Source organism: Otolemur garnettii, unplaced genomic scaffold (genome assembly GCF_000181295.1).
Source record: "Otolemur garnettii isolate 467f Iridium unplaced genomic scaffold, OtoGar3 scaffold00119, whole genome shotgun sequence".
Classification (NCBI taxonomy): domain Eukaryota; kingdom Metazoa; phylum Chordata; class Mammalia; order Primates; family Galagidae; genus Otolemur; species Otolemur garnettii.
Genome location: NW_003852514.1, coordinates 4,842,129 through 4,867,581, shown reverse-complemented (window position 1 = coordinate 4,867,581; position 25,453 = coordinate 4,842,129). Strand labels below are relative to the sequence as shown.

General features: G+C 42.2%; 1 protein-coding gene across 2 annotated transcripts in view; it reads right to left on the bottom strand.

Moving 5' to 3' along the window:
- The window catches only part of HECW1 (HECT, C2 and WW domain containing E3 ubiquitin protein ligase 1), a 419,352-nt gene that overhangs the window by 50,975 nt on the left and 342,924 nt on the right, over positions 1-25,453 (bottom strand). For both annotated transcript variants that reach the window (XM_003797550.2, XM_012809965.1), the window contains 8 exons: positions 22,297-22,431; positions 13,427-13,532; positions 12,485-12,581; positions 6,534-6,617; positions 5,778-5,887; positions 1,856-1,976; positions 970-1,083; positions 5-157 (listed from right to left, as the gene is read on the bottom strand). In XM_003797550.2, coding sequence (XP_003797598.1) covers positions 5-157; positions 970-1,083; positions 1,856-1,976; positions 5,778-5,887; positions 6,534-6,617; positions 12,485-12,581; positions 13,427-13,532; positions 22,297-22,431 — 920 coding nt within the window. The remainder of the gene's footprint in view (positions 1-4; positions 158-969; positions 1,084-1,855; positions 1,977-5,777; positions 5,888-6,533; positions 6,618-12,484; positions 12,582-13,426; positions 13,533-22,296; positions 22,432-25,453) is intronic.

Sequence of the window (25,453 nt, the reverse complement as noted above, 5' to 3'; positions counted from 1 at the left end):
TTACCATTCAAGATGGTTTTCTACAAAGGCAGACATGGGGCTGATCTGCACTGTGTAAGTATCATTTGCTGAGTACTCAAAGAGTCCGTAGTAAGGGTTGAAGAGCTCCTGAGACAGAAGGAAGAAGAACTCTCGGGAAGGGCCGCTGTAGTCCAGGCTGCAAAGGAAGCAGAGGTCCAGGAAGCTCATTCTCTGCCCGCAGGTGGGGGAACCTGTTTCTTATCCAATTCTAGCCTGCCCTAAACTTAGGAGTCGGGTCTTGGGGAAAGCAGAGAGCAGCCTTTGCTCTTTGCAGTGGATCCTAATGGAAGTATCAGTTTGCTTTAGAAAATGGGGACGCAGTGATTGGCTTGGAGATGTGTCTTAACCAGGTGTTCACAAATGAAGTCTTACAGCAGTTTCCTTAACCTTTTCTTTTGATCACCTAACAGCTATGAGCTAAAATAAGGACTTTGTTGTGGGAGACATGAAAGGGTTTCCTGCAACAGTACACGTGTGCATGCTTGTGTGCGTGTGTTATGTGGGTGCACCGAATTGAAAAGGCTTCCAGGTTCATTCTAATATGCCCTCCTAGTGGGCTTGCCCTCCATGGTTGAGGTGGTTTTCCACTGAGATTATACGGAAAGCCTGGTGTGCAGTTGTATATACACACTTTAGGAGAAAGAGTTTTTTGATGAGCTGATCAGGACACACCACCTAAAATGTAAAGATCTGGTGCCCCAGGACTACATTTTTGGCTTATGCTTTGATCATGTGATATCAGTATGTGCCAATCATCTTAGGGTTTTGAAGAACTTGAAACCTAAAGCTTATAGGAGAGAGTAAGACCTCCTGGGGAGGATGTGATCAGAAGCACCTTGGGGCAAAGGCTTATGGCCATCCTGCTCCCACTGGAGAAACATCACCCCAGATCCTGGGGTTCTGTTCTACCCACACTGAGGCATCTGCATACAACTCCTGGTGCCTCACCCCTCCTCTCCGACAAAGGTGACGTAGAGCTTGTTTCTCTGGAGCTCTTTCCGGGAATAGGCCATCACCTGGTTGAAGGTTCCCTCCAACAAGTGATCCCGACGAATAATGAGCCTGAGAAGGAGAAGGGGTAGTTAGCAGTGGCCCTGAGGTCAGGATGCCGGGCTGTGCTCCACGGGCCTGTGACTGCAGGCTTAGGGCCTCCCTCCCCAGCCTCCCCAGCAGACAGGAAAGAGGAAGACAGATGCAGGTTCTGCCAGTTCAGCAAGGGACTTTCTTAATACTCTTTTGAAAACATTTGGAACACAAGGGAAACATGTACACTTATCATACATTCCATCATATTGAACTACTTTTAAGATTTTTTTTGATCAACTCATAGGAAGTCTCAAGTTGGATTCTTGAGTTTGGGCTTGGCTTTTCAAGATGAAAAAAGTGGAAAAAAAAATTTAACATAGCCTTCAATTACAAAGTTACAAAGAGTCCATGAATTTGACTGATGAGGAAATCTATCCCCTAAGAATAAGTAAAGGGAAATAAAAGATTTTTGATTCAGTATAAGATTTCCTTGTTTTCTGAAAACAAGTCTACCACTGACTTTCTATATGCCTTTGTCTAAAATCCACTTTTCCTTATCTTTCTTCTTCCCTCGCTCTTCCTTTCCCTTCCTGCCGCCTCCCAATTTCTTAACTTCCTTTCTCCTTTCCTTCCAGCTTACTAACTTTTTTCTTCCTTCCCTTCAGACCATAATTGCTACTATATCAGGGTATTTAATCTCAAAAAAAAAAAAATTCTGCTTTTTTTTTTTTTTTTAACAAAGTTATAGGAGGAGAAGGGATAGAAAAAACTACCATCTGAATTCAGTGCCAAGCACTGGAGTACTCACTTAATTTTCCCTGGACCTTGACCAAATCCTTTGGCTTCCAGTTTTCTGTAGAAATTGCGGAGCTTGGCCTCGAAGTCTCTCCGGTAGGGTGAAGGGGCTCTTGCACTGGCTCTCTGTAAACCTGCAGAGACAAGCACAGGGGCCTGAAGGTCACCACTTCCTACTGAAGGAGAAACAGGCAGAGGGACAGCAGAGTGGACCTAACCAGAGGCGTGTTCTTGCATCTTCATATTTTTTTCTCTTCAAGAGGTTTCTTTTGATTTCCATCACTCTCTCAGTTACTTTCATAATACATGGAAATAATACACTAAAGAGAAAAATGGATTCTAAAGGGAATAAATATTTACATCTACTCCAATTATGCTGGGTTGTGTTTCTTTTAAAAGTACCCTGATGAACATTTTTCTTGGCTTAATTTTACTTAGATAATCTAAAATAATTAGCATCACTTGAACTAGATTAAGCTTTTCTTATAAGTTGCTATAAGAAGTCTGTAATCCATGTGTTTATCATGCTTCAATACAGATATTGATGCTAAAACAAATATATCCGTACACAAGGGCTCAGAGCATTTAGGAAGTGATGTTAGGGTACCTTGCATCATACAAGTAAAGCTTACAATAATGATAATCATTCATTACCTCTATATAGAGGAGAGCTTTTGTATCATTTAGAAGGCTTTATAAATGCTTTACTATCTTTAAGCACATTTAATGAAAAGAAGAATGGAGGAGGAATAATATCCTCATTCAAGTTTCACAGATGGCCAGAATCACATTTTCCCAATCAATAACTATTTAGTAATTATTTTGTATAGTCCAGGTATTGAGCTTAGAATCTAGAGAACACTGATACCAGTAACCTCACAGAAATGAGTATATAATTACAAGTTGAGATGATCGCTAGTCATGAAGGAAGGAATCCAGTTCTTGGATATTACAGGACATGCTTGCTAATTCTGGGAAGCCATTTGTGGGGGAAGGTCAGTAGCTTGGTCTTTGATGGTATGGTGGTACCTTTGACTGAGGAAAAAGAGAAAAAAGTTGGGATTGCACCTCAAGGATGGTAGAAAGAGGAAGATAAGGCTGTAGCTGTGGCGGAGAAGTAGATGAGATGCCTAGAGTGGTGTCCCAGAAGCTAACAGAAGGGGCAACTTAGGAGAGGGCAGTCACGATGCTGCGCCTGCTGAAGGAACAGGAGGGCTGAGAATTACCCAGTGGGTTGGGCAGACTTAGCAAAGACACCGCCTATCACGCATAGGTGGGAAGGAGAACAGGGTCTCATGTGCAGGTTGGGAAGCTTTGGCAGCTTGGTGGTAGGTGTTTGAGGGAATTTCTGCTGGATGTCTTCAACTCCCTCCATGAGTTTAATGACATGTCATTAGCTAGGAGAGGCAAGGGAATGGGGACTGGAAGTTTGAGGGGAACACTGGGAATAATGTAAAGAAGACCAAAGAAATATGCTAGAATTTTCTTTTGGGTGTTCAAGGTTCATGTGAAGTGAGAGATGATTCATTTATAAGAAATAATCTGCCTGTCAAGTGAATTTGCCCAGGAGTGCCTGGCTGGGGATGTGGAGGAAGCTGCTGGGAAGGTTTATCTAGGGGTGAAGTTCTGCCAGAGGTGCAAACAGGATGGAGCGCAGCAGGGCAGCTTGGGGCCTGGGTGAGGATGTCACTGATATGATGAACCACAGAGTCTCTGCTGGGTGGGGGAAGATGTTAGAAAGGAAAGGATAGAATTCCTTGAGCTGAAGGCCCTGAGGAGGCCAAAGGATGGTAGCAGGGAGATGAACAAGCAGGCTGGAAGGGAAGAGGATGCTGGAATTAGCGATTTTAGAGATGACAGAGTAGCATGGAATAGGGTTGAGGCAGGGAGGAGAAGGTCACTGTAGACAAGGAAACCCAGATGCAGGGAGACCAGGGAACTGGTGAATCGAGGTCCTTGGGATATTAAAGTCATCCAGAATGATGAAAGGAACTGCTTGGAAGGAGAGGAAGACTATGAGCAGGTGCCCCGGCTTCGAGAATGAGAGAATTTTGGAATACAAGTCTATAAATGCAAGTATTATTCTCTGTCCAGCAGATTGCAGTATATTTTATAATATTATGACTTTCATTACTGTTGGTGCCATCACTATCTCCATGGTCACTGCTGTCCATTTAAAAAATTTTTTTATGCTTTACAAAGCACTTTGGCACAAACTTCTATGATTCATTCTCTCTGTAGCATGCAGGTAGGTTTAAAAGTGTAGGATTATGGGAATTCTAAAATTTAAAAATCAAAACATTTGAATGGCATAATCTAAGACTCTGTGGTTAAAGCTGGAGAATAAAGAATTAAGTACTTTGACAAAATGAGTCGAGTAATTAGATTCATGGCATTAGAAATGTGCTTCTGAGGAAAGTTGATTCCTTTCAGAGAAGTTATCTGCATAATTTTCACTTAGCAAAGAACTCTTATTCTCTCTTATTTGTTTCTGTTTGCAATATGATCTCTTTCTCACATAATGTTATAATCATGCTCTTCTACCAAGGCTGTGAACCAAAGCACAGACACACAATCAGGCTGGGACAGGCTCTTCAACAACATGGCAGAACGTCATGCAGACCAACAGCTCCCCCACATGGAAGGCTTCATTCCCCAAAACCAGGTCCCCCTGTGAAGGCTGAAAATGTTTGATTGTAGTGGTGTTGGCTCTAACACAGCTCCTGCTCATCTTTTTCTTAGATAATGGGGTCTCATTTATGTTCTGCGTCAGAGGAAGCAAGCATTGTGCCTTTCCTTAACAGTGCTGTTGGTATGCCTGTGACAAGGAAGTGACAAGGAGATACTATCTTCAGAACGGATTTTAATAACTAGTAAAAACTACCTCTTAGGGATGGTTAGAATGACATCATTTGGAGGAACCACACGAAAAGATATTCTAGTTGTGGAGACGAGGGCAGTACTGAATTGTAACTAACTCTGATACCCCTTTTGAGACAGAGCATATTGCTAAGTCTATTTCTCTTCTGAATTTCCCCACTGGCTTCAAAAGCCAAACCTGGATCCTGACCCTAAGAGGTTGTAAGATAGTAGGTTCCCAGGTTCTTCTGAACGAACCTCTTTCGCTTTTAAAGTTTTACAATGTGATAACGTGCTAATGCAAGCCAAATAAAATGGGGAAAATGGTTCAGTGTCTGGATCCAGGTTGGTGGTGTGGATTTGACCTACGCTCATTATCTTGATGATTAAAAAAAGAATTTTTTTTATTAAAGAGTTCCATATATTCCTTCACTTGGAATGGGAAATACCTACAAAGTTTTTGTATCATCAATTCATTCTCATACATAAGAAAAACTTAGCATGATTTCATATTTTGTAAGAAAAATTTTTGGGGTCTTTGTGGAGATTTAACAGTGGTCCCTAGTAATCATGTTACCAAAATCGGTATGCAGTCGAATTCTGAGCCAAAAGACAGCATGTTTCAGAGAGGGCTGTTTTTGGAAATGCTTGGAGAGTGCCTGTGGAATGCGTTAGCAATTTAGAGCAAAGATGGTAAACGTTTTCTATAAAGGACTAGATAGTCAATATTTTAGCTTTGCAGGCCACATGGTTTCAGTTGCCATTCTCATCTCTGCTGTTGTGAAAGCTGCTATGGAAAGTACATAAATGAACAGGCTTGGCTGGGTTCCACGGACACTGAAATTTGAATTTCATATAGTTTTCTTGTGTTATGAAATATTGTTTAAAATTTTTTTTTCAACCATTAAAAAATGTAAGCTTCCTTTTAGCTTGAGGAGGGACTTACAACAGACTGGCAGCAGTGTGTCAACACCTGTCACTGAGAAAGCATTTGCGGTCAGGGAACAGGGAGGTGGGGGGGGGGACCAGTACACACCCTTCACTCACTGCCACTGTGCGGTGCTGCGGGCAGTTACCTGGGGAGTTCTGAGGTGAGGAGCAGGGTGAACAGCGTGGAGAGAAGCTGTACCCAGGGTGGAAGGCAGCCTGCAGGGGGACGTAGGACATGATCTCTTCTTCAAAGAGACTGAAAATTAAGAAGAAAAAATTAGTTCTCTGTCCCCCGCCAAAGTCTTCACGAATTGGGGTGATGGCAGCAACAGTTCTTACAAAGGAACAAAGGCAATCAGATTTACATGTATCACAAAAAACATAGGTATATTCTGCTTGCAAATTCTATTTATTTCTTTTTTTGAGGCTAGAGTGCTGTGGCATAATTGTATCTCATTGCAACCTCAAACTCCTGGACCCAGGTGACCCTCCTGCCTTAGACTCCTGAGTAGCTGGGACTGTGGGTGCATGCCACCACACCCAGCTAAGTTTTACAATTTTTGTAGAGACAGGGTCTCATTGTGCTGCCCAGAAGTCCAGTGATCCTCCAGCCTCCCAAAGTGTCGGGAATACAGCTGGGAGCCACCGTGAGGTGCCTCAGTGGTTTTTTTTTTTAAAGCCCTGTTTCATCCCACAGCAGAGTCTCCACCAAGTTTTTTATGCTGTTCTTACTTCTTTGGTTGTAAACCCAAAGATAGTGACAGCAGGTATGAGGGTGGGGGCCTCACTTCAGTCACAGACCCTGGAATCGTTTAGAACAAATGGTGAGAGGTTCAGTCTGGCTGTCGTGGAGAAGTGCCCAGGGAAGCTTTTCCAGAATTGCTCTGGGCCCAGCCCCTTACCTCAGCAAAATGACCAGATCTGCATCACAGGACAACTTTTCAAGTCCGTGATTACCCTCAGTCCGAATGTAATGGATTTTCTCCCTAGAATCATGTGGGAAAGAAAATAAAAATCACACACCAACACATGAGCTAAGGAATCTTTCTTTGCTCTCCTTTGTCTTGTAAGGTGGCTGAATAGCCAGGTCCTCCTGTCCAGTGTATTTTACAGTATTCTAGGTCTGCCATGCAGGGCCCCAGGATGATCTACAGGGATAGCTGTTCCTCTGACTCCCACAGGCACAGTTGGGTCCTCAGACAGCTGAGATAGTCAGGAGTGGAGCTGGGGCACAGAGCTCCTGCAAGACCGTTTTGATCTCCTGGTATATTTGAAGCCATGGGAGGAAAGAGCAAGTGGAAAGTCTCTTGAGAAATCTTGCGGCTGACGGGAAGTTTCTAATAATGCCACACTGAGCACCGAGTGGGCCTGGCTTCCAGAACTGGCGAGAGTCTCCAGTCAGCCAGAGCACAGGTGCCAATTTTGTCCCTGTTAGCTATAACTTGCCTATTCTGACCTTTTCCCACAACTTCCAACTCCAGCTTGGCAAATGATTTCCATTTGTTTATGGATATCAGTTTTGACAAAATTAACTTTGTAATGGGATTCCCTGACATTATTCAAAGATTGCAAACACCGTACCCAGGAATCCTCCCCTTGTGTGTGTGCTTCAGTGGAGTTAAATTTTTGGCCTTTATTGAAGAGGTGCAGCAGAAATGTAGAAAAACTTCAGAACTAATTTAAAAAAAAATTAACTTTTTGGTTAAGATTTTTATTTTGAGACAACATAGGGATGATTTTTAAAAAATCTATTTTCAAAAATAGTGTAGACAACAGCTTTTTTCCTTTCTATGATTCTATTAATGTGAATCCAAATCTTTGTCATATCCTATATATTGTCAGGTAAAAACAAAATCAACTTGACCATTGATGTTGGGATTATTTTTATAAGAATACTTTCCAAATGAGTTGTGGGATTTTTTAAAAAGGCAAAGGAAGCTTTTTAGCCCCTACAAATATACACAGAAAGAGATTAAACAGGGAGAAGCATCATGATCCAAATTCTCAGTATAGGCCAAGTACCACTGCAGTAAATGCCATTCCCCAAACCTGTGTGTGTGTGTACCCTCAGTGGCTCCGCTGACTAACGATAGAAAAGGGAGCAGGTGGGAGCTCAGCCTGCACAGCACACCTCCTCTTGCCTCCGCACACCACTGCTGCTCCCTCCGCCTGTGTCCTTGACCCCCTGGCCTGTACTTTCTTCTCCAAATCCTGATGTCCTTCCCAGGCCTCTTGTTTGGAAGATGCTCTGGGATCTGCTCCTCTAACTTGCTGACTTCAGCCTCAAGAGCAACGCTCATATTTATAGGCTCTCCCAAGATAACGTCTCCAGGGGGCAGGCTATCCTGCTGCCCCAAGGGATCCACGGCTGGTTAAACCCCTGGTATCCAAGGACAACTCGCTCTGAGGATCACCTTAATTCCCAAGGCCCCTGAGGGGACAGAGGTGCAGAGAGGCCAACTCCACGAGGGCAGCAATGTGCTGTCCCCAGTCACTGAAAGCAGCATCCAGGGCAGTGGTTTTGTCATTGTCACCGTGCACATCCATGTGTCTGGATGCCATGTACAGTTTTCAGAGACTTTCAGTGGCTCTCCACCAGACATTATGTCCTCTGTCACCATTGTGAACATCTCACACAGACCCAGACTCCAGGTGCCCCTAAAAATTCATTCCAAGGATACTGAGAACCGGGTAAAATATCTGAGGTGGGAACACTACCTCTTCTTGGCCATCAGGAAAACTCCAGTGTAAACCCTCCTTAGCCCTCAGGACAGTAGAGTCAGCTGCCTCCTTGACATCTTGATACCTTCACTGTGGCCTCAAAGACCTCAAAACTCAGTACTCCTCACCTCCCACAGTCAAGCTGTCATCAACTTCTGTTGTTTCTGCACCCACAGAGTCACCCCAGGCTGCTCCCTCTTTCTACTCTCTCCCATCGTCTGCACGACCATCACCTCTCAAGTAGACGAATACAGCAGGCTCTTACATGGCACCCTGCTCCACCTGGTGCCTTCCCCCCAGCCTGCCTATTCTCCACTGAGCAGCCCAAGAGGTCATTAAAAACAGATGCAATCATATTTCTTTCCTGTTAAAAACTCCACTCAAATTTTCAAATAAAATTGCACTTCATTTTTTTTTGAGACAGAGTCTCACTATGTCGCCCTCTACTGTGGCGTCACAGTTCACAGCAACCTCAAACTCTTGGGCTTAAGAGATTCTCTTAAAAAAAAAAAAAAAAGAGATTCTCTTGCCTCAGCCTCCGTCACCATGCCTGGCTATTTTTTATTGCCATCGTTATTGTTGTTTAGTTGGCTCAGGCCAGGTTAGAACCCGCCACCCTTTGGTGTATGTGGCTGGCACCGTAACCACTGTGCTACGGGCACTGAGCCTAAAACTGCACTTCAAATAAAATCCCAGCTTGTTCCTATTGCTGGTAGGGCCTCCCTTTCCCTCTCTACCCCTCCCAAATTATCCCTGAGCCCCACCGGCTTCCCCTCGTTCTTCACCTACATCAAGCTCTTCCTGCCTTGGGACCTTTGTACACTCTCTCCCTATGTCCCATCTCAGAGACAACTCCTTGTCATCCTTAAGGTTCTAGCTGAACCCACCTACCTGGCCAAGCCTGCCCTGTCTTCTGTTTAAGATGTAAATCTTCTTCCTCTATATCAGTATGTTACCCACTGCCACTGAATTCCGACCATGTCCTTCATGACACTGACATTATGTAGCTATATATTTGGCTTAAAAAAATAAAACCAAAGCTTGTCTGTCTCCATCAGTAGACTGCAAATTCCATTTAAGTAGGGCCTATGATTGTTTTGCTTGCTCCTAGGACACACCTGGTTCGAAAGAGTTGCACCAGAAGGAGGAAAGGATGAATGAATCAGGACCACTGTCCGCCCCCTAAAGATAACAGATGCCATTAAGGTTTGGGTTTTCTGGCTCCATTCCCTCCTCTGCATGTGGTTTCCTTATGAGTTACTGCATGCTGTCTTCTGGACAGTCTTCTGAGAACTCTAACCCAGCCAGCAACTGGCTTTGTGAACTCAAGACAGAGAATCCATGGGTCCCTATGGCTGAACAGGGATGCAGTCTGTTCATCCCCTCTGTTGGGGACCACAGAGGAACCAGTTAGTTCTTCTTCTAGACAAGGCCCTGGAGAGAGATGGTTTTCTTTTTAATGCTCAGATCTTTAAAGTGGATCTAATTCATTCTCACACCACACCCAGGGGGCAGCTCAAGCCCCAGTCACAGACAGCAATGCCTGGCTTCCTGGCTCTTCTCTGCTCCATAAGAGCAAGTTCTTACTCTTATCTTTCTGCCTTTTCAAGTCCATGGCCTTACAGTCAGTTTCTGATAGTCACTGCGGGACTTCTGTTTTTCGTGAGATATTTGGGTTCTCAAGTTGGGTCCCATAGTTGCTTCAGGGACCATTAACTGTTTGAAATTATACGCAGAGATTCATCTTAATATGTAGTGGAGTGTCCATAAAAGCTTCCATCACAGTCTCACAGAAGTCCCTAATCTTTAAATGGTTATTGGTTTCTATACGAGATAATTTCCAAGATTCTTCCAGTTCTAACATGCCCTTGATTTCAAGTACCCCCAGCTCCAGAAAATAATAATCACACAATTCCACTCTGCAGCAACACCTTTAAGGTTTCCTGGATTTTGTTGTAAGGTGATATTACACAGTAGGGCTGAAAACAGTTTACTTTTCCCTTTGGAAATACATTCTTCTCTTTTACACGGGGGCTTACTTTTTAACATTTTTTTATTAAATTATAGCTGTGTATGTTAATGCAATTAGGGGTTACTTTTTATTATAAAAACTTATCTAATGATTTAGTTGGACTCTAGAGTCTTTGGCGAGTTCACCCTGTCCCCCAAAGTAAGCAGAGAGCTCAATTCTTAGTGGTAGAGTTTACTAACATAAAGAACGTTTGAGAGCAGCCAGGTGTCAGAAAATCTTTGGGTAATGCAAGTTCCTGCAAATCCCTTGAAGATACCCTCATACTGTTACATACTGTGAGTCAAAGACCAGCCCAGGAATAAATGACCTACATGACAGTACAGTGCTGCCTCTGCAATGGCACAGTGATTACACTTGGGCAGGTAATTCTTCAGAGCTGAACATAAGTGAAAGCGACCATTACTCACGCTAAAAGACCTTTCATTCACTCTAAAAGTAATTAGTGTTTCCTATCTTTGGAGTAGAGGACCAGGTTCTGAAGGGGCAGATTGGATACAAAGATAGGGAAGAGAAAGGCCCTGCTTTAAAGAGTTTATATTGTTATAGGGAAACACAAGTCAATGGCAGAAAAAGTGCTTTAAAAATGTTGTAGAAGTGCAAAAAGCACGCTATTAAAGCAAGACAAAAGAAAGCTTAAAGTCTGTCTGATCACTGAAATTTGGCATTTGATCTGAGCCTTAAATTTGCCCTGCACAGAGAAGCCATCCCAGGAGAGGAGAAGGCAGGGGAGTTCTCTGCTATGCAGTGAGGGCAGAAGCTCTGGCAGGAAAAAAATGTCAGCACAGGATGGAGAGTTAGTTAAGGCCAGACTTTGCAGAAAGGGACATTGTGCTTAGAAATCTTGACTTTATTTTATATATGTTGGAAGGCAGGAGGGACACAAATTAAGACGGTAACTCTGGTTATGGTGAGGTGACAGCAGGCATTTTAGGAGAGACCCTGGATAAGTGCAGGAGAGAAATGATGAGCATCTAAGCTTGGGCCATGGCAGGGAGAAGAGCAAAGGCCAGGAGGTGCGGCTTGTATGTGGAGGTGGAGGAAGAGGGAGGGGTTAAGGGAGGGGCAGCGGGAGGATGGTGGCTCTAATCCACAGAATAAAAATACAGGGAAAAGAGGTGTCAGTGAGGGGGTGCGGAGGGGAAAGAACAGCGAATGATCCATTTGTAGGGGTGGCAAGGATTTGAATGGCAAAGAGATGATTGAGGGTACAAGGGATTCTCTCAGGAGGTCTGAATATTACAGGTGTCATCCAGACTTAAGGCTGCACCCTACTGAAAGGGAAAAATTAAATGCCTTTAGTTGATTGGGTTCTTGCCTGCCTTGCCTAAAGCTTTACACACATCCTCATTTGAGCATCTTGGCCATGCCCACCTATGAGCCCATTTCAGAGATGAGGAGACTCAGGGATTGAATCATGTGTCATCCAGAGTCCCTAAGTGCCGGAGTAAGGACTCAAACTCGAAGGGGGCTCACTCTTCACCACCAGTGTCTCCAACTTTTAAAGTGCTGGATAGTAAACTGAAGGAGAGAGATGTCTGAATATTTGGGGAGAAATCAGGATTTAAGTTCAGGGGACATTTTCTCTTTTTATCCCTGTAGGTGGCTACCTCTCCCAAATGAGGTGATTCAGAGCTTCCGAGGCAATTCCTCAGAAATGACCCTATGAACACTGGAATTTAAGTAGTTAGAAATACTTTCTGTTTCTTTGTCTGTTTACTTTTGGATATGGGCACTTGATAATTGGTTTATCAATAAACAGCTACATTTCAAAGAGAAAAATAATTCATATGGTGTTTTACGCAAATAATTTTTTAAGTGAAAGCTATTTATTTCCTTTTTCTGCTTTCCTCTAAATCAACAGAAATCATTTCAGCATCATCTAAATAATGTGTAACCTGATAATATGACTATCTCAGATTGTGTCATTTCCCACAACACTGTACCCCCTGCCCAAACTCTTCTTTTGAGGATTCAAGTTATAATTTAAACCCGTGAGTTAAAAGCACTATAAGCATCTGCTTTCTCTGCATGGAGGAGTTTTCCCACCCGGAAAAATAGCTGGAAAGACCTAGAGTTCTGGGGGGGAGGGACGAGCCCTACCTGAGTGCGTGGTTTCTTGCCAAGCTTGGCTGACGCTCTTGCAGCATTTCAAAAATGTTTGGCTGGCGAAGAAATGCCACAATCTTGTCATTATATGCTGAAACAGACAGAAGTGCAGGGTGGTGGTTGAGTCTGCAGCCCAGAGATAATCTCTCTGATGACTGGAAAATGGGAGCCTGATACCAGGATTAACGTAGCAGTTCGAAGTACAGGTAGCACACTCATCAAAAAAATGTAAGCTCATGAGGGTTTTTAAAAGTCTGAGATAATAGCATTACTATTTTTAAAAGGGCAAACCAAAAGTGAACCAGATCTAAGTTAATCACCCTTAATATTTCAGGAATTTACTGGGTGTTAACGTGTGTCTGTGTGAACAGGTGAAGGAGAATAAAATAACTCACCCTGAGAGAGTTCTCTCGTTTTTCTAACTTTCCTTGATCATTTTGCCATAGTTATGGTAAAAAATTCTTTATGAATTCAAAGAAATCTAGGCACTGATTTCCTAGTAGTGATAATTTGGATGCCCAAATCCATCTAGATTCTCTCACCTCATTTCCTTCTATACAAGTGGCTGATGTTTTAGAGAGAGGTTAGGAGGGAAGATTGTGCAAACTTCCCCGTATGCACATGGAAAAAGAGGTGTACATTAAAAACTGTATCCAGCAGCAATAAAATTCACCGCTTCATTTAAACCATGCTCTTCTGGACTGAGTTAACAAATCATAGAGTGGAATAAAGAAGGGGCAGAAGGGCTTGGGAGAGAAAAGAGAAGAGAAAGGGTGGGGAGGAAGGAATGGGGCAAAGGGCAGAGTGTGGAGCAGAGGGTGGGGAATTAACCGTACCACAAAAGAGAACGAAAACACAGAATTTTGAGTATTAAAGGATTTTTAAAAATTGGCTAAGTACTGGGTATCCGGGAATTCAAAGAAAGATGATACATACCCAGTGGCAAGGACTCGTGTTGATGTTGGCTCCGAATAGCAGCTACTAGGCTGTGTCCTGGCCTGCCCAGTAAAGAGGCTCCTCTGTTTCTAGAGACTTCTGAAGCCTAATTTTAAAATACAAGTGTAAGCATTGGAAATATGTCATCAATTTCAGATGGACTTTTGTAATAATTTTTCAACATAAGGAGAAAAGATCCTGATGTGACCCAGGTTTAAAAAAGTTGCAACCCCCAAAGTTATGGAAAATAAAGTTAAAAAAATAACTCAGTAGAGTGGGTGATGTGCTATATTAGTTTTTAAGAAAGTGATTTTGCCAAATGCCATGAGTATTAATCAAATTTATACACATAATAGGCTAAGAAACACTTCTTATCCTCAACGTGCTGAGAGAGATAAAGTCTACATAGGTGCTATCAGTAAGGCACCTATCACCCTCCTTTCTGAGAGGCAGCACTGAACTTGAGTACTGACTGGGGAATGGACCTGCTCTTCTAGACAGTATCGGTCTCACTCAGGGCTGTTCTCTGTTGAGTGCTTTTTATTTCATTCACTGTGCTGGCTTCTCTTCATGGAATATCTTACATCCTAATGAATTCTGCAGGACAAGCATTATTAGCCTCAATTTATAAATGGGGAATCTGAAAATCTGAGAAAAATAAGTTTTCTCCAAAATTTTAATTTTAATTGTTAAGAGAGATAACAGGGATTCTAACCAACACTTGATTGTAAAGGGATTGTTCTCCCACACTACCAGCCTGATTCCTATGTCTTGTTTTGGTTGGGCATTGTAACAAAACTTCAAGGGATAAATAACTTGCTATCTTGTTTTATTTTGTTTTTGTTTTTGGAGTCTCTCTTTGTTGCCTTGCAGAGAGTGCCATGGTGTCATCATAGCTCACAGCAACCTCCAAACTCTCAGGCTCAAGACACCCTCTTGCCTCACTGACCTGAGTAGGCTGGGACTACAGGCACCCACCACAATGCCTGCCTATCTTGTTCAAGCTGGTCTCTTAACGCCTGAGCTCAAGCAATCCATCCACCTCAGCCTCCCAAAGTGCTAGGATCACAGTCACGAGCCACCATGCCTGGCCTATTTAACAGTTTAATTGAGAAAAGAATGGTCTGAGAATGGGGCAGCCCTCAGAAACAGAAGCTGATGGAGCTCTGCTCTGCAATGTGGGCAGGCAGCATTTACAGACAGAAAATGAGAGAGGAACAGAAACAGTGACTGACTGAAGCTCAGCTGTTCTGAGCGGCCGAGACTCAACTATTCATTATACCCCTAAGTTAGGTTGCAGTTCATTATGTCAGGACTCCAAGTACAGAGACACCCCAGGTCAAAGTGAGTTTAATTTAATAACAGATAACTTTGTAAGATACTTTTAAAGAGTTCAAACATCTTCCTCTGAGACCAGTATAAAATTCACTCACACAGAATTCAGGAGAGGTAATGAGACTCTATGCTAGGACCGAGACAGGGAAAGTCAATTTCAAAGTGGTCACTTAAGACTAGACCATATGTGATATTGCAGTTGGCAGTGCAGGACAAATTAATTTAATGATCCTTAGTTAAAGACAAGCAATGGTTGATTTCCTTTGGGGCCTACTTCTGCTCCAGCAATGATAATATCCTTTGTGGGCAGACACGTGCCACCAGTTCACCTTCTGTCTCTGCAGTTCTTCTAGAAGTAGCAGGGATGAAGATCCATCCATTTTCTCTCCTGGGCCTTGCCATTGCCCATGCTTGCTTGAGGGACAAGGGAATAGATTCCATGCCACTTGGTGGACTTCTCACTTTGATATCGTTAGCACTCAGCTCTGCTCAGCTGGCACAGCCAGGCACCAAAGAGACACCGGCAGTGGCACTCCGTTCTCAGTTAGATGGTGGTGATTCAAATTGAAGCAAGGAAAGTCTGCTGACTGATGAACTACACAGTATTGAGTCCTCACGTTCTCTTTTTTTCTCCATGAATTAAGAAATATGTAAGGGCTTTCTGGGACTGAAATGATAAGGCTCTTTTCCTTGGAATGAATTATGTCAGTCTGTCTTAATGTGTGTTTAAAATATTTTTGATGCTGAAAAGACAAGATTCTCAAAGACCACTCAACTGATGATTACCTAGATGAGTTACAGAAGAAAATTTGGGAAGGAGACAGATCCAAGCTGTGCTTGGAAGGCTTGGCAGTGCATGGAACTTAGGGGACACCTGTTGTTTCACCCTCAGTGACGGTGTCCAACTGTTGTGGGTCACACAGAAATGCATAGGACTTTGAGAAAGAGGCTCACTTCTCTTCCTCACTCTCCCGGGGAATTCATGTTTTGCAGATAAGCTTCCGGGACATGAAGCTACTTTTGAGGTCACCTATTCACTGGCAAAACTAAGCCAGACTTAAAAACGTCAGAAACCAGATGAAGTCCAGCTAGCCCAAAGGCAGGTGACTGCCAGACAAATATGCTTCAGGCTGACTATGAGTGTAAGAGAGAAAATAACACAGGGGGAAATGGGGATTGTGGGGCCCCTGTGCCATGGACGTGTCTGCCAAGGGTTGGTACCAGGTGGCCCAGAGAAAATTGGATGGGAGGGTTAGAGAAACATCCTTCTCCAACAAGGGGCCCAGGAATTGACAGAGATGGAGATGAAGACAATTTGAGGCAGAGCTGGAGGAAATTCTGCGATTAACTCAAATTTAGTAGCCTTGAAGTGGCATTAAACAATCCATCCTGAGTGATGTGGATCCCCCTGCAAATGTGATGCTAACTTTGTTTTGTTTTTCTAACTACCAAAAACGACTACAAGACTGATTTCCCATTTAAAACCAAAGTTATATGACTTGAATTTTTTGGCATTTGACTCTTTTGGTCTTATACAGTTTCTCAGGGTGTGTGGGGGTGGGGGGAGGGCAGAAAGGAGGAGAGAAGAGAAAAGAAGAGAGAGAGGAGAGAATCCCTGGTGACTGTTTTTTCCAAGACATTCTCTTATGATTGGCAAAAACCCAGTTTGCAGTAGTGACCACATTTAGGATTTCTTTTTCTTTTGATTTGATAGCTATAATCATAATTGTAAATGTGAAAACTTTAAACATTCAGCTCTCCAGACAAAACAAAATAGACATCCTCAGAAAACAGTCTTCAGTACTGGTAAACAAGCTTCTCTCCAGCATTGCAATTGGGAATTGCCATTGGAAAACCCTGGTGGGTTTTCTTAAGGCTGTGATTGAGAATTGCATGCTTTAGACAGCATTTGGGTTAACAGTCAGCCTACATTTTCTCTGAAAAACGCTGGAGACTTGATGATAAAAAAAAATTAGCAAGTTCATAGGAAAGGCCCAAAGGGTGAATTTGTAGTTATTGCTAGGTTTCTTTCATGTTCTAAAAATAGATGATTAACAGTTTTCAGAATCATAGTTGGGATACAAAAGAGAGATGTTTGTTCCATGCTTTTATAAAAGTCAAAAGTGGGCCCCAAATGACAGTATGAGAAAGGCTAGTGTTAAATGATGGCAGATACATGATCAAAGTTTGCAGAAGAGTTTTAATGATGTGGGGATGTCTACAAGGTACTGCAAAGGTAAAGTAGGATCCAGAGGCATGGACGACATGCTTCAGTTTTTCACTTCTGTGCGCAGTGCCTCCAGATAGAAAATTACGCTTTTCCATTTGCGTCTGTGTTTTCTACACTCATCACCTATTGTTAACGCAGTCGGGGACCACATAACGATGCTTTGGCCAGCAGTGGACTGCAGATAAGACGGCGGGCCTGTGAGAGGATCAGGGAGCTAAAAAATTCCTATTACCCAGTGATGCTGTAGCCGTTGTAATGGTGTAGTGCATTTGCTTTATTTAAAAAATAAATTTAGTGTGCCCTAAGTGTCCAGTGTTTATAATGTCCATGGCAGTGTACGGTAGTGCCCCAGGCCTTCACATCTGCCCCCCACTCACTGACTCACTCCCACTAACTTCCGGCTCTGAAAGCGCCATTCATGCTAAGTGTCCTATATAAGTGTACCATTTTTTTTTATCTTTTAGACCTTATTTTTTCTGTGCCTTTATGTCATCAGAGCCAATGAGGTCAGTTATGTCACTTTAAAGAATAATGAAGAGAGACTTCTGCTTTTGAAGTGAGAATTTTCTATTCCCTGGTAGACACCTGCCCTTTTCTGAGGCAATTGCTGTTAGGCTTTCTGGTGTGTACTTTCCAGAAATTTCCTATGACCAATGATTTTCTAATTGACTAAGATAAGGTGGAATAAAGAAAGAAAAACTTCTGTTCTAGTTACCCTTTCTTAATAATGTTAATGTTGCTAATTCCAGTCTAAACAAGCAAGTCTGTTAACCTTTAGTGACGGGAGCCAATATTCACAGCTCTATATATTCTCTCTATTTATGTCCAATTCCATTTGGGCATTATGGAAGAGTAAGGTCTATTTTTTGGTACTTGAATATATTGCAGACAGATGTATCACTTCCTTAAAATCCAAGTCAAAATATCAAATAATGATCTTTTTATGTCTAAATCCTATGTTCATAACAACTTCTGTCAAAAATCTGCCTGCAAATTTCTAGGTAAGGTAAAAGATAATCCAAAAGATGTTTCACAGTATCTATATTAATAATCCATCACTGGGTTTTGAGGGGAAATTTTACCATTTAGGATCCTTAATATAGAAACTCATTTTAACTCTGTCCTTAAGAACAATTTATAAAAACTCAACTGCTAAACAACAGTCAAGAGAATGGCTTATGTAGCTGAAAGGAAAATACTAATACCTAAAGTTGTGGTCTACAAAACATCTATAGCTAATTCCCCACTGCCTGTGATATGTGACTCTGAGAAATAATTGATTATGAAACAATACATCAGCTAGTCCTGAGACTCAGACTTCTCTCTGTTTAACTGCACGTCCTAATCAGAAACTTTGCTGCTCTTACACTCGTGGTCAATTTGTCTGAAAACAAACTGTCATCTTCCTTGCCTGTCTTTCCTGGTCCCCTTTCCTGTGCACTGTCAGTGGGACTGTGACTCTTAGCCATGTGGTCCTGAAGTCTTGGAATCAAGCCTCACGCGAGAATCATGGGGCTGGAACATTAGGGCCATCCATTCACAGGTACAGAAACTGGGGTCCCCAGCCAGGGAGGTGCGAGGAGTGCTCCTCTGTGCCTCGCCGACTGCAGTTCTGGCCACTCTGTCCACAGTGCCTGTCTCCCCAGGCCTCTTCCTGCAGGCTGTCCTTTGTTTGCTGTCTCTTTGTTGCCCTGACTGGGGCCCTTGTTTCCTTCCTTGGGGACTGGGGCAGTGGTCACCGACAGGCCTCACTATTAGATACCCCTACACCACTATTACCTCTTCTCCACCTTCATCATCATCTTTTTATAATACTGGTTTGAATTAGGAATCTGAGCTGTGGTCCTAAAAGCCCCGCGTGACATGAGTTTGTGACATTTCAGTTTAGTGGACTGTGAAATACAATTCTTGACTGCAGGGGCACTATCAGCAGGATGTGTCGATGTGCTTGGGGGTTTTGTTTTGTTTTTGTTGTCATAATGAACTGGTGAGACAGGGACACTCTGAGATTTAATGGGTGGTGTCCGGGAAAAGCAGTCCTGAGATGTTACAGGACAATTCCACGCATCAGAGAATTGTCCTGTCCCAAATGCCACTGATCTTTCCCTGTTAGAAACAATGGATGAAATGATCTCTAAAATCTACTTTTTTTTTTTTACTTACCACTATACTAACAAGGATAAAACCTACTTTTTATAGAAAAATCATATTACTTTCCTCAAATTCATTCAATGGGCCCTTAAAAAAATTCCAGCTCTTCCACGAGGCATTTGAAGTTTCCAAAACCAAGACACAGCAAGTGGGAACCTGCCACTCTGGCTGTACTGACCCCTGCACTGCCTCTCTGGGGACCTGGCTCAATCCAGCCCGATACCCCTGCCTTTGTGGCACTCTCCATGAGAGTGCCCTCCCTCTTCTGCACCCCCTAGATTCCACCAGTTTTCAAGTTGTGGGCCTGGTACCTTGTTTTAAAAGACACTTTTCCTTGGCCTGTTCTGAACTTCGGTGGCACTTGTCCTAATATCTTTCTAGGCACTTAATCATATTCTGATTTCTCTTGTTACTAAACTCTGTATATATTTTTGGCCTGGTTTCAAAAATATAATACAGACTTCTCCAAGGCAGGGATCGCCTCCTACTTCTCTGCATTCATTTGCAGAGCCCAGTCCTTAATCAATGCGGAGTAAAATCACATCACAGCAGACACAGACATTTCCCACCGCCCACCTGTCTCCTCATCCTTGGGCTGTGGGCTCTCAGAGCAGGAGGAAGCAGATATTTGTTTTCTCAGAAGCTGAGTCTTTGTTTTATCTGGGGTGCTGCCTCTGTATCAGATATCCTCTGCCTGTCAGCTTCTCTCTTTTTTATTTTTAGTAGGGGCAGGGTCTCACTCTTGCTCAGGTTGGTCTCAAACTCCCGATCTCAAGCGATCCTCCTGCCTCAGCTTTCCAGGGTGCTAGGGTTACAGGTGGAGTCATGGTACCAGGACTCAGCTTCTCCCTGGATTGCTTTTCTTGGTTTTTCCTTGTATCATTCAAAGCTACCAGAATAGATGATGGGGAGCTGGGCACAGTGGCTCACACCTATAATCCTAGCACTCTGGGAGACTGAGGCAGGTGGATAGCTTGAGTTCCAGAGTTTGAGACCAGCCTGAGCAAAAGTGAAACCCTGTCTTTGCTAAAAACAGAAAAACTAGCCAGGCATTGTGGCCGTCACCTGTAGTGTCAGCTACTTGGGAGGCTGAGTCAAGTGGACTGCTTGAGCCCAAGAGTTTGAGGTTGTTGTGGGCTATGATGCCATAGCACTCCACCCATGGTGACAGAGTGAGAGTCTGTCTCAAAAAAAAAAAAAAAAAAAAGAGAGAGAGAGAGAGACAGAGGATGGGCAGAAGGATGGGAGAGGCTTGAAAATCAGCTGGGAATGGACGCTTTAGGAAGCAGACAGATGGCTGATGCACATTAATGCTCTTTCAGCCTTACACGTTACAGAGTCTTTCAGCCATTCCTCACTGGCACTTTGCAATGACTGTTGATGTTAAATTCACTATATTTGGGGTATTCAATCACATCAAACAAATGTTTTAAAATAGGTAATGCACATGGTACCCATGGCCTCAATCTTGTTTTTTCCATTAGAAAGGTTTTTAATATTTATATTTTCAGGTTAATTTCTTACAGTCATAAGAGCTCTGGATCTTTAGGAACTTCATCTAACATTGGGTAAAAGATGTTTCTGTTTTATTGACAGTGAAATCTGTCTGCATTACTCAGCTTCTTTATCACATGTAGTTACTTTATGTTAATACTAAAATTGTCTCCATAATTTTAAATAGCTTAGACATTTAAAATGGCACAATTGGGGCAGTGCCTGTGGCTCAAAGGAGTAGGGCACCGGTCCCATATGCCAGAGGTGGCAGGTTCAAACCCAGCCTTAGCCAAAAACTGCAAAATAAATAAATAAACAAATAAAAATAAAATGGCACAATTCAAATTGATGCAGAAATTTGAACTTACTATAATCTCAAGACAACATCCCTTGTACTTTTTGAATTGTTATAAAAGTACCATCAGGGAGGAGGATTATGCTTGTTGAGTTGGGAAGTTGGGATGTTGCTTTCTGGAGTCTGTGGCCGTGTCTACATCACTGGGGTCCTGACACCCATGTAAATGCTTGGGGGATGTTTAATACTCTCTCTCTGCCTGGTCACTCACTCTTTATGTATATGCAGAAAGACATCACATGCTTTTAACAGTGCCTAAGATGATTCCATGAAAGAGAAATTTATTTTATCATACTGACATTAAGCCACGTGTGCTCTTGGTTGGAGATACTTATGTCTTTTAGAGTATACAGAGGACTAGTCTTGAAAAAGTAGTCCATACATTAACAACAGGCTCTTCCCTCCAGACTTGTGCCTGCTGTCTAGAAGAGACAGTTTTCAGATAGATTGTTACCTTCCCAGTTTCTTCCGTGATGTCCACTGTGGCTTTTCCTGGGGGTCATATATATATATTCCTTTCTTTCCCATATCACTTTTCTGATTTTTTTATCCTCATTTAAATCCAATTCTAGAAGCTATTTTATGGGAAATAGTTCTAAGAGGCCACGTCTTAAGGAAGGCACAGGTACTTGGGAAATGTCAGGACATAAAAAGGATTTGCTCATACTGTAGTCAGGAACTGATCAGAGACAGCACTTCAGAAAGACACAGGGAGTATGCTTAGCCCTTCACACTATCTATGAAGGGCTGCTGGCTCTCTCAGGAAAGAAGACAGAAAACCAGGGAAGAGTACATGGTGGAGGGCTGGGGACAGAACATTCACGTGGCTGCGTTAATTGCCCCTGTCTCTTGGCCACGGACGCATCACTGAATTCTCTGCCAGGATCTTGTGGCGAGATGGAGGTTTAAAGTCAGCCGCACACTGCCCAGCTGTCCCGTGCTCTTTCAAGCATTCACACGTGACTGGTGGGCTGGCAAGCGCAGCTCCGGCCAAGTGTAGGGATCACCTGCCACTGTGTTCCCAGTTTCCTTTAAATTAGATGGAGTTTTAGCAGTGGAGACCGCGCCGGATAAAAGTGCAGACAAAAGGAGGGTAATCTGCAGTCAGTTCCCAGGAGCTAAGTGGGTGTCTCAGAGCGGTCACTCAATCTCCTACAGAGCTGTACACCCATGCTTAGTGTCCCCCAGAGCAGGGACTGTGCACCCGAGAGCAGCGCGGGGGGAGGGGTGCACGGGGGGAGGTGGGGGGGTGCCGGTGGGAGGTGGGGGGTGTGTGCGGGAGGGGCGGGAGGGGCGGAGCGTTACCTCTCCTGCGCTGTAACTGCGGAGCCTCTGAAGGTGCTGCCGGTGAGTCAGATGGTTGGGAAGACGACCGTTCTGAAGGGGGATTCGGGGGTCAATGAAAGTGGTAGCTCGACTGTTGTGGTCCACGAAGAAAGACTGCACACAGGCGGGGGAAAAAGCACTCATGTGAGAAGGGGCCAGAACAGGGTGACTCACACTAGGGAGATTCTGTCCAGCTTCCTCTCCTGCAGCGCACCTTTTAAAATCAGTCACTGATAAACAGTTTACACTGTTGGTGGAGTTTACAGAGTAGTGGTCATGATACTTTATTCAATGTGGAAAGTAAGAGAAATAGAGCCTTTGTTGTAAGTTCCTGTTCCCCCCAGGTCCCCCAACCTTCCCCCATTCCCCCCAGCCCTACGGGCCTTCCCAGCCACGTTCCCAGACCCCCTCCTTTTCCCTAGGGTTGCCAAAAACAAGCTTCAGAACAAGGAAGAAAAGTCCCAAGTTTCACAAAACCCCCAAGTTCTCAGTAGATAAACAATGGTGGAAAACTCACCAAGGCTTGCTCAGTAAATGGACAGGGATAGAAAACTCACCAAGACTTGATTAATTACTGTTGTATAATCATAACCATTGCTATATGAGATGTATCTATTGTCAACCAAAGCTGTATTAATCATTGTTACATTACTGTAACCATTGCTGTATCCATGACTACCCAAGCTGTAACCCCCCTTAACCAGCCATGTTTCGCTTCTGTAATATGCTTGCACAAAACCTAGAAAAGACAACCCCCCCCCACTTGACTGCTGACTGTCTCTTGAAGCAGCAGCCCCTGCAGCAGATAAAATAAATTACCAATTAATTACATCTAAGTGCACAGGGAGTACCATACCTTTGATGGATAAATCACCACCAAATCAATCATTTTGGTGATTTCTTCCCCTGCCCTTGTCTTTTTCCATCAGGTATACAACTATATACATATTTTCTCCACATCAGGATCTACAAATTTGTTATACAGCTTTTCACTTATTTTATGAGCATGTCCCTAAGTTATTAAATATTCTTCTAACAGAGAATTTTAATGAATGTATGATATTAAGTTTGATGGATGTGTAATAATTAATTGAATAAATAATTAATTTCAGTAGCCTTCATTGTTGGATATTTGACTTTCTTTTTGTTCTATTTTAAAATAATGCTTCACTTAACACTCTTATGCATGTCTGATTGCTGTATATATTTCAATACATGGCAAAAGTTGTTTTATAAATCCAAAATTACCTTTTTTTTTTTTTTTTTGAGACAGACTCTTAATTGTATCATCCAGACTAGAGAGCCGTGGAATCAGCTTAGTTCATAGCAACCTCAGACTTCTGGGTTTAAGTGATTCTCTTGCCTTCCAAGTAGCTATGACTATAGGTACCTGCCACAATGCCCGGCTAATTTTTCTTTGCTTTATATAGTTGAGGTCTCCCTCTTGCTCAGGCTGCTCTCAAACTCCTGAGCTCAAGCTATCTTCCTGCCTGGGTCAGGCATGAGCAACTATGCTTGGCCCTAAAATTATCTTTTAAAAAGAGATAGCTATTACTTTTTTTCCCCCAAACCTTTTTTTACTATTGGAGGATTTTTCAATTACTCTCTTTTGAACAAAGGTAACATTTGATGAAGACATATTTAGCCTTAAATGACCTCAATCAATGCTAATTTTGGATGTTTTTAGATTCACCTGAACAAAATAGTCAAAGAAATTTTATACAGACTTAGAAATTATTCTTAGGAGGTAGGAGCTTATAATTTCAAGTGTTAGATGTCATTGCAAACAAACCTTTTAAAGATCTCTATAAAAAATCATACAGAAAAAAAATCATACAGGAAATGGTTTCATTATTGAGATAAAAAATATGCCCTCCTCAGTGGGAAAGTAAACAACTTTCCTAACATCATGTGAATCAATATTTGTGGCTTGCAGTAAATTTTCCCAAGATAGCATCCCACACAGATTCAAAGGGGCTGTATGTCCAATCACATTCACTTCCCTCCCACCCCTTCCTACCTCTAATTCCTGGAAGGGAAGGTGATGTGTCCTGGAAAACTGTTAGGTAACTCTAAGACACCACTGATGTCAAAAATACGAGCAAAGAATCTGAGTAAGACTGACATGTGAATGAAACCCCCCCAAATTTATTAACAGATTTTTACCTAACGTGACATTTTCAATACACAAATATAAGCTAAATTGTAATAATTAATATTAAAGTAGATTTTTTATTATTCAAATACATGCCTAGATATTTATAAATCAAGTATGCTCCTTATATTTGTGCATATGTGGCAATTTTTTGTATAAATTCCTATGAGTTGAATTTTACTGAGTTTAAAGAAAAATATGATTATTCATCCATAATAACATGCTATCTTCATGAGAGTTGGACAGATTTACCATAATACATGAATTCTCCTCTGTATAATGCTCTCACAGATAATTTTGAAAGAACTCTTAAAATTGTTAAATGGTAAATAATAGTTAATTATAATTTCCCAGAGAATTTATAAAAGAAAAACATTTTCTCATAGGCTTATAGTCTATTTGTTCCTTAGAGTATTTCCTGCTATGTCTGTTCCCTTTTATATTGTTGTTGTTGTTGTTGGGTTGTTAATGTTTTCTTATTTGCTTATATATGTTCTTAGTTACACATCTGTCTTCAAATCTGTTTTTGACTTTTGGTTGCTTTGTTTTCTAAAACACAGAATTTTTTATATTCCTGTGCATTTACATATGTTAATTATTTCTCTCTAGATGTCAGTAAAATATTTCTATTTGTCTAGCTTTTTTTGTTAGTTAATTGTTAACATTAAATGAGCTAAATCTTTAATCTTTCTGAAACTTTTTTTGGTATAGTGTGAAGTTATAGCTTGATATTTTTTCTCAAAGAGCCCATTTTTCTCAAGTTATCCATTCTCTATTATCTTATTACATACAAATATCTTATAAACACTATTGTCAGTGCCAGGAATATCTTACCTGTCCCAGTGGTCTATAGGCTTTTCACTGGTATCTCACTATTCCAATTATTATTATTTTTTTTTATTAAATGATAGCTGTGTACATTAATGCAATCATGGGGTACAGTGTGGTGTTTTCATATACAATTTGAAATATTTTCATCAA